Here is a 9,361-nt window from a genome sequence, read left to right as displayed (position 1 = left end):
ATTATATGGTTTTACTTATTTGTGGAACATAAGGAATAGCAGGGAGATCGTTAGGAGAAGGAAGGGGAAAATGGAGTGGGGGGAAACAGAGGGGGAGAAGAACCATGAGAGACTATGGACTCCGGGAAAAAACAAACGGAGGGTTTTAGAGGGGAGGGGAGTGGAGAGGTGGGTTAGCCCAGTGATGGGTATTAAGGAGGGCAGCTATTGCATGGAGCACTGGGTGTTCTACACAAACAATGAATCATGGAACACTACATCAAAAGCTAATGATGTAATGTATGGTGACTAACATATCATAATAATAAAATTAAATTCAATTAAAATTTAAAAAAAGAAAAGGGTCAATGCTATGGGCATTTATTATTATGCTTATTTTTGTTTATCCTTATGGTGGGGAGTGGAAAATCTGTTGCTTGTCCATTCAAGAAGAACTCTGTACATCATGGCCCAGACACACTCACATGATGCTGCTTTTGGCCCTTGGTAGGTAACATTTGCTCTGATGGAGGCAGTGGAATGGACTTCATCACACAGGGTCAAGAGCAGGAGATTGTGATCACTAGATCCCATGTAAGGGGGGCAAAAAAATTGGAGGAAAACAAATACCAAGCATGCATCTATCACCTATGGATGTGTGTATTTTCATACACATGAAACCCTACAACAGTGTTATAGAGACAGATGTTATTATTCCTAGCCCTCCTGCATTATTTCCTTACCACCAAACTGACCATCAGGAGCTTAGGGGACTGAATTTTCTCTAGAAGCATTCCATTATGGCATTCCTGAGCTCCTTATTCCTGATACTGAAAATAATCGGGCTGAGAAAGAGGGTGAAGACTGTATACTGGTGGTCAGCAGAGTGTCACCGGCATAGAATTGGTTTGAGGTAGATAACGGAGACAAAACCATAGTGCACAATGACCACAGTGAGATGGGACACACATGTGGAGAAGGTCTTGTGCCTGTCCTCATCAGAGGGGATACTCAACATAGCAGCCACGATGAAAACAGAGGAGAGGATGATGCGGAATAAACAGCCCATCATAGCTGTGACACACACTGGGATCACATCCAAAGAGACAGAGGATGTCTCCTTCCCACAGGACAACTTTAGGAGGGAAAGAACATGGTAGACAAAATGGTGGATCACATTAGACCCACAGAAGGTGAGATGAAAAACTATCAGGGTCACCATCATTCCCATGACCAGCCCAACACCTGGACAGGAGACGGCACAGTCATGGGGACTCATGAGCACATGGTACCTCGGGAGAGGCAGATGGACACATAGCAGTCATTGGCCATGATCATGAACAGAAAGGTGTGCTATATATCCTCACAGCACTTTGTCTTCATTTATTCATTCATATAGTCAAGAAATGTCATCGAACTTTACATCAAAAACCAGGGATGTACTGTATGGTGAATAACATAATATAACAAAAATATTATTATGAAAAAAAAGAAATGTTATTCAAGGCTTATTTTATGTGGAAAATTTCTAAGTGCTTGAATCCAGCAATGACCAAGGCCTAGGGCTCTGCTCTGTCCTTTTCGTGGTCTACCAAGGGAAGCTGTCATACCAAAGATGACAGCACAGAGTAGTCAGAGGTCTGTTGAGGACAGCCTAGGGATCTGCAGAAGCTAAGCGTGGGTCACAGACCCAGCCTGGGATTTAGAGACTTTGAAATTGGTGGTGTCTATAGGGAGACCTGAAGGGTGAGTAGGTATGATTCAGGTGAGGCAGGGAGGTGGAAGATGGGTTTCCAGACAGAGGGTCCAGCAAGCACAAAGGCTCAGGGTGACAGAGGCATGGTGTATTTGGGACAATGGCATGTTCAGTGCACCAACTCAGGGAGAGTTGGAAGTCACTAGTGTGATTCTGGAGTTGAAGGCAGAGAGTTGAGTAGGGTAAGAGCATGCAAGACCATGGTGTCCACTTGAAGAGTTTAAGGGCAGTGGGGACCCTTGAATCGTTTTTAAATACATAGAGGAAAGAGCTGTATTCCATTATGTGAACATATTCATGGATGTTTCCAGTGGGGCTTCCTATGAGGGTGTTCTTATGATATCTAGTACATGTCCTTTAGTGGATTAATACTTATGTGTTGGGTTGGGTCTATAGTTAGGTGTGTAAATACTGACTCATAGGGAATACCTGTTCAGCTTGAATACATACTGCCACATAGTTTTTCCAAAATGGTTGTGCCAAGAGGAGCTCTTTAAGCACAAGCAGCATGGTCAGATTCCTGTTTGCAGAGACCCCCTCTGGCTGGTGTGAGGGAAGCAGCCTGCTGAGGGCTGGTTGGGTGGGCAGTCACAGGAAGAGATGGGGAGAGGGGTATGAGGGCATCCTGGATGGGGTGCAGTGGCAAACTAATGTTGATTTCAGACAGAGAATGGACAGTGATGCTGATTGGACTGAGGGAGACAGGAAGTGAACTGTTGCTACTTCTAACACTCAAGACACCAAATGTGTGAGTTCTTTCCACACCAACAACCAATTCTACAACTACCCAGACACCATCTTGGTGTCCTATAATTCTGTTCAATTCTGACACTAACTACCTGGGGATGCCAGTCACAAGTATTCACTGCTCCAGTTACCCGCAGTTCTGTCTGATGTGGCTACACAGGTGGGGGTTTCCACATTCCCCCATTTCCATTTGGATACTTTGATAAATGACTCACAGAAATCAGGAAAATTCAACACTTAACTCTTCCCAGTTTATTATGAAACAACTCAGGAACAGCCAAATAAAAGAGATGCATCCTGCAAGGTATGGAGGAAGGAGGGAGGAACTTCCATGCCCTCTCTGGACATGCCACCCTCCCAGCACCACCATGTGTTCACCAGCTGGGAAGGTTTCTGAATCCCATTGTTTAGGGAGTTTTTATGGAGGTTTGATTACACAGATGTGATTGCTTAAATCCTTCATCCTTATTGAGTATGAATCTGTAGCCCCTCTCCCCTCCCTGGAGGTTCCAAGTCTCTAATCACCCCTGGTTGTTCTGGTGAGCAGCCCCCTTCCCACAACTATCGAGGAGTCCCCAGCCACCACTCATCTCAGTAGCATACAGAAGCTATTTTAATCACTCTTGAGACAAGGGCTTAGGGGCTTTGCCTCGGGAATTGAACAAAGACCAAATGTGTTATTAGAGCCCAATGAAGCACATACTAAATGGACTCACTGGCTTGGATACCATGACAACAGAGATAGGATAAATCAACCAAGACGAGAAGTGGGGCTCTCCAGTTTGGCCAGTAGACACTGAACACTAGAGACTCAATTTAGAGACTCAGCTCTAAGTTACCCTTATTCTGGGAAGACTTCCAGGTACCTTGATCCCAGGGAAGAGCCCTGAATTCCCACTTTGGGCTGCTCCAGCTCCTGCCTTCCCTCTAACGCTGCCCTGACCACAAGGATTTGAGAGCATCTAATCTAGACCTGTTGCCCCAAGACTGGGAGCTGCTAAATCTCATCAGGGCCTGGGCCTTTCTTGGCAGAGAGAGACAGCAGGGAGCCTCGATTGTGTTGGAGTGTTAGAGGAAGGAGGAGAGGCTGCAGGTCTCTGGAGGCCCTCTGATGATCCTCCTAGCCTCTCTAGACCCTGAGGGCACACCTTGCAGGTTGGTGTCCTAGGGAGGCCCTGGGGAGCAGCCTGCTGGGAAGCTGCAGCAGGGATAAACAACTCAACATCTGTTCCAGGAGCCCCAAGGTCTGGCCTCATACCTGCCCTTGTGTGCCGCTGACAACCTCAAGCAGGAGAGCTTTTTCTGTCCTACCCTGCTGGCTGCTTCCTAAAAGAGGCAGCCCAGGCTGAGGAGGACCAGGAGGGACAAGGTAGGTGGCAATACTCAGACTGTTGTGGGGAGCAGGACCTAGACTGGCAATGGGGACAGGGCCTGGGAGAAGGGTCATAAGATAGGCTCTTAGCCGTGGGGAGCTGCTGGAGTCTTCTCAGGTTGCCCATGCTGTGTCTTGGGTTCTTCACCCAACCTAGTGCCCTTTGTAGCTTCTAAGTCTGCTTTCTTATTTGAGGCTGATTCTGCCCCCAAACCTAAAATGTTTGTGGATACCTGGAGGCTCTTTTAGTTGTCCCAGCACATGGGGAGGGAGGGGTTGCTACTGGCATCTAGTGGGTTGAGGCCAGGGTTGTTGCTAAAGGTTGTTCCGTCTGTATTCTTGTGGTCCATTTGTTCCATTGGTGAACCAATATGGTTACATAATTATTAACTCAACTCATGAGTTACATTAGGGTTGATTGTGTTACTCATTCTGTGGGTTTTGACAAATGTAAAGTGACATGTATACACCCTTACAGTATGGTTCAGAATAGTTTCAGGTATTCTAATTTTCACGTGCCTAAATGGAATTATTCTAGAATGTTCATCCACTTTTGCTTCATTCACTCAAGGTCATTTAACAGGTTCCTTTACACTGCTGTGTGTGCATTGAACTCATACCCAGGGACCCAGTAGTTGTATTCACCCCTCCTCCCAGTTATGGTTCCCAAGAAGGCTTGTCCATTTCCCTGCAACAAGCAGTGCTACCTAAACATCCACTGACATGCTCCTTTCAGACAGCTGTGAGCTATCAATATAGATGCTCAGGAGCACATGTCCTGGTGCACAGAGCAGGCGAAGCTTGTGCTTCTCCCGTCTCAGTTCTCGCCAGCAGGCTACGAGGATTGCTTTCTGGGCACTTTCTAGTCTGGGGAACTGAATAAAGTGAAAGTCCCTGGTGATTTTCCTCTGTCCTTTCCTGTCTTAAAACCGTCGTTTTGTGTGCCCGTGTAACTCCTTCTGTGAGTTATCTGCTTGTATCCTTGGCTCATTTCTGCATTGAGGTTTCTCCTTCTGAATGTCAGTGGTTTCTTATTTCTTCTAGATAGTACTTCCTGGTCAGTTTTCAGCAATGCAAAGGCTCTTTTTCCAAATTCCACCTGCCTATTCATAGATCCTTGATATCCTTTGTTAAAAAAAAATCCTTGGGGAAACTTCATGTCTGTTTCCTTTCCTGAGCAGTTAATTTATCTGAAGAGAATGACATCAGCGCTTACAGAAAATATGCTCATGAAATTCGAATGCTCTTTTTTTCATCTATTTCTTTTTACTCATTTTTTTGAGAAAAGTAAAGTTATGAAGCCTTCAAAAATTGGTATGCTTAAATGTACGAAAATTTGTTTTACTTCTTGATGTTACATTTTTCATACTGTCCTCAAATGCTTTTTTATACACAAAACACGCATATACACATTTCGTGTATTTTTTAGGTTGTTATTTCAGTCCCACTAGTTAACATATAGTGTAATATTAGTTTTTATTAGTATATTAGTATATTGAACACTTAGTATTAGAATTAGTATATTGAACACTTCCATACAACACCCAGTGCTCATCACAGCAAGTGAACTTCTCAATCCCCATCACCTATTTCTCTCACGCCCCACCCCTCTACCCTCTGGTAATCAACAGTTTTTTCTCTATACTTAAGAGTCTCTTTCTTGGTTTGCCTCTCACTCTCCCTCTCTTTTTTTCCCTTTGCTCCTTTGTTTGTTTCTTAAATTCCATACATGTGTGAAATCATATGGTATTGGTCTTTAACTGGCATATTTCACTTAACATAACACTCTCTAGCTCCATCCATGTTGTTGCAAATGCCAAGATTTCATTCTTTTTGATTGCTGAGTAGTATTCCATTGTGTACATAAACCACATCTTCTTTACCCAACACTTGAGATGTTTCCATAATTTGGCTATTGCAGGGAATGCTGCTATACACATCAGAGTGCATGTATCCCTTTGAATCAGTATTTCTGTGTTCTTTGGGTAAATATGTAGTAGTGCAATTGGTGGATATAGGGTAGTTCCATTTTTAACTTTTTGAGGAATCTCCATACTGTATTCCAGAGTGGCAACCCCAGTTCGCCTTCCCACCAACAGTGTAAAAGTGTTCCCCTTTCTCCATATCACCTTAATATTTGTGATTTTGAGCTTTGGTTAAGAAGTCCTTCTTCACTCTGAGATCCCAAGCCTTCTCCTATTAACTTTATATTTCATTTTATGTGTGAAATCTATCTACCTTGGGTTGGTCTTACACAGGAATTCAGATTTGCGCAGATTCAAAAAATGACCATCTTTCCCACCACAAACCAGTAAACAATCCATTCTTTCTGTTTGACTTGTGCTCCCACCTTTATCACCTATTGGGTTTAGTGTCAGGCAAGGATAGTTTCCGAGATAGCCAAACAGCGTCATTCCATGTATCACACATATCATGCACGTCCTTTCCATTGTCACACTTTTTTAAATGATTGCAAGCCTATACTGACTTGCAACACGGGGAGGGATACCTCTTTTTTTTAATGTTTTTTATTATATTATGTTAGTGGGATATCTCTTATCTCTCTTGTATACTCCATTTTTAGAAGACCAGTACAGTTTCTCACTGACTTTATTTTTCAGAAAGAGGTTTAAGATAGTACTTAAATTTAACTTCTTAAGTTGTAAATGCTGTTGTACTGAATATAATTTGGGGAGGAACTGACATAATTGGTATATTAGCTCAATCCATCCAAGAGAGCACATTGGTTTCTGTATTTTCCAAGTACCCAGACCATCTTCTACATATCTATCCGTGGTTAAAATCTCTGTCCTTGGAGATATTGCACGTGCTTGGTTAATTCCTAGATATTCTATATTCTAAACCCAAGGCTTTCAAAGTGTGATATGAGGATCCCCAGTGTCCTGGAGACCCTTTTGGGGGGCCATCAGGTCCTCACTTTTCCAATGAAGGTGAGGATGTATTTTTGTCTTATGCCTCAACTAAAATCACATATTGCCCCAGGCTGAATGAAGAAGGAGATACAAGCATCATCTTGTCTTCCGTCCAGCCAATATTGGCCAAATTGGCAAAAATGTAAAACAAAGGTACACTTCTCACTACCTGAGTTTTTTTAATTTAATAATTTATTATGTTATGTTAATTACCATACAGTATATCCTTAGTTTTTGATGTAGTGTTCCATTATTCATTTTTTTGCATATAACACCCAGTGCACCATGCAATATGTGCCCTCCTTTTTTTTTTTTTAAGATTTTTCACTTATTTATTTGACAGAGATAGCCAGCCAGCGAGAGAGGGAACACAAGCTGGGGGAGTGGGAGAGGAAGAAGCAGGCTCCCAGTGGAGGAGCCCGATGTGGGACTCGATCCCAGAACGCCGGGATCACGCCCTGAGCTGAAGGCAGCCACCTAACGACTGCGCTACCCAGGTGCCCCAATATGTGCCCTCCTTAACACCCATCATTGGCCTATCCCAGTCCCCCACCCTCTCCCCTCTGAAGCCCTCTACATGAGTTTTTAAAAATGCAGTTACTTTCCTAAAGTGTTCCTTATATTAACATCAGTTGATTATTCCTTTAGGTTGAATCAAAGGTTGATTATTGTTCTTTTACATGAGTTAATAAATAAATGTTTTCAAAGAATCGCAGTTTTAATTACTAATATGGTAAGAATGGAGAGTTATCACTCCCTCAAAATAAGGCCCTCTAGGAGACTCAATAGGTTTCTAGTGTAAAGAAATCCTGAGGCCAAAATGTATGAGCACTGTCTTATATTGGTTTGTGTCACTATTGGTAATGTTATTTTATGTTTTCCTTAAATTCTATCTTTAACGTGATGATTATGGGTGTAATTCCACGGGAAATACTGTGCGTTTGGGAAGTTGATCTAGTCTTCTGCAACTTGTGTTCTGGCTTTGTTCAAATATATTCCACCTTCATTCTTTTACCTTTTAGGTAGATGATCACGTCTCTTCCCTTCTGATCCTGATATTCCTTCTTTCTATATCTTTCCGCAAGCACCGCTCCAGGCTTTCAGTTCCCTGCTAACGAGCAGCACAGACAGTGAGTACCCTTGCCTTGTTCCAGATTCTAAAACAATGCACCCCTAGTTTCCCCCTTCATGTAATATTTGCTAGTTTTGCGGTATCTATTCTTCTTTAGTTAAGTCCTAGTCGATTTCATGTTGAGAAGAAGCTTTTTAAAACTTTTTATATGTGCATTATCTTGTATATATAAAATAATGCAAAGTTATATATCAATTAAAAATCAATTTTAATATGGAACACTACTTCAAAAACTAATGATGTACTATATGGTGACTAACATAACATAATAAAATATTTTTTAAAAATCAATTTAAAATATCATAAATAAGAATTGAAACTTAGTAATCCAAGTCTACTGCCTACGTTGATATAATTATATGACATTTCCTTTTTAGTTTTTTCATGTGACTAATCATGTGATAGGTTTTCTGATGCTGAATTATGCTTCTCCCTCATGGAATAAACCATGTACCTTTGATCCCTTTCTGGTATCACCAGATGCAGCATCTGTGGTTGGTCAGAACTATAGCATGGTGTCTGAATTCATCCTTGTGGGCTTCTCCAACTTCCCCCCACATCTCCTGCCTGTCTTCTTCCTGCTGTTCCTGCTCATGTATCTGTTCACGCTGCTGGGGAACCTGATCATCATGGCCACTGTCTGGAGTGAGCGCAGCCTGCACACGCCCATGTACTTCTTCCTGTGCGCCCTCTCCATCTCTGAGATCCTCTATACCTTCTCCATCACCCCACGCCTGCTGACTGACCTGCTCTCCACCCATCACACCATCACCTTTGTGGCCTGTGCCAGCCAGATGTTCTTCTCCTTCACATGCGGTTTCACACACTCCATCCTACTCACTGTCATGGGCTATGACCGCTACGTGGCCATCACCCACCCCCTGACGTACAACGTGCTTATGAGCACCCGCTCCTGTGCCCGTCTAGTGTCCTGGTCCTGGGCTGGTGGCTCAGTCATGGGGATGATGGTGACCCTGATAGTTTTTCATCTCACCTTCTGTGGATCTAACGTGATACATCATTTTGGCTGCCATGCCCTTTCCCTCCTAAAGTTGGCCTGTGGGAAGGAGACATCCTCTGCCACCTTGGGTGTGATCCTGGTATGTGTCACTGTTCTGATGGGATGTTCATTCCTCATTGTCCTCTCCTATATCTTCATTGTGGCTGCCATACTGAAGATCCCCTCAGCCGAGGGCAGGCACAAGACCTTCTCCACATGTGTGTCCCACCTCACTGTGGTCATTGTGCACCAAGGTTTTGCCTCCGTTATCTACCTCAAGCCCAAGGGCCCCCATTCTATGGACAGTAGCACTCTGATGGCCACCACCTATACAGTCTTCACTCCCTTTCTCAGCCCGATCATTTTCAGCCTCAGGAATAAGGAGCTCAAGAATGGTATAAAGAAAAGCTTCCAGAGAAAATTCAGTCCCCTAAGCTCCTGA

General features: G+C 43.3%; 1 protein-coding gene and 1 pseudogene across 1 annotated transcript; one reads left to right on the top strand and one right to left on the bottom strand.

Annotated features, from left to right (window-relative positions):
- Positions 1–372: 372 nt before the first annotated feature.
- Positions 373–2,245, bottom strand: LOC113256590 (olfactory receptor 10H4-like; annotated as a pseudogene).
- A 6,165-nt stretch (positions 2,246–8,410) lies between these two features.
- Positions 8,411–9,361, top strand: LOC113256515 (olfactory receptor 10H3-like). The gene has a single exon (XM_026500344.3). It carries the CDS (start codon positions 8,432–8,434, stop codon positions 9,359–9,361), a length of 930 nt encoding a protein of 309 aa, XP_026356129.3. The 5' UTR covers positions 8,411–8,431.

Source organism: Ursus arctos, unplaced genomic scaffold, assembly GCF_023065955.2.
Source record: "Ursus arctos isolate Adak ecotype North America unplaced genomic scaffold, UrsArc2.0 scaffold_14, whole genome shotgun sequence".
In the NCBI taxonomy this organism is placed as follows: domain Eukaryota; kingdom Metazoa; phylum Chordata; class Mammalia; order Carnivora; family Ursidae; genus Ursus; species Ursus arctos.
This window is presented reverse-complemented; position numbering and strand designations above follow the sequence as displayed.

What these genes read in the sequence shown, in the direction of transcription:
- LOC113256515 (XM_026500344.3), top strand. Translation starts at nt 8,432, where the DNA reads ATGGTGTCTGAATTCATCCTTGTGGGCTTCTCCAACTTCCCCCCACAT.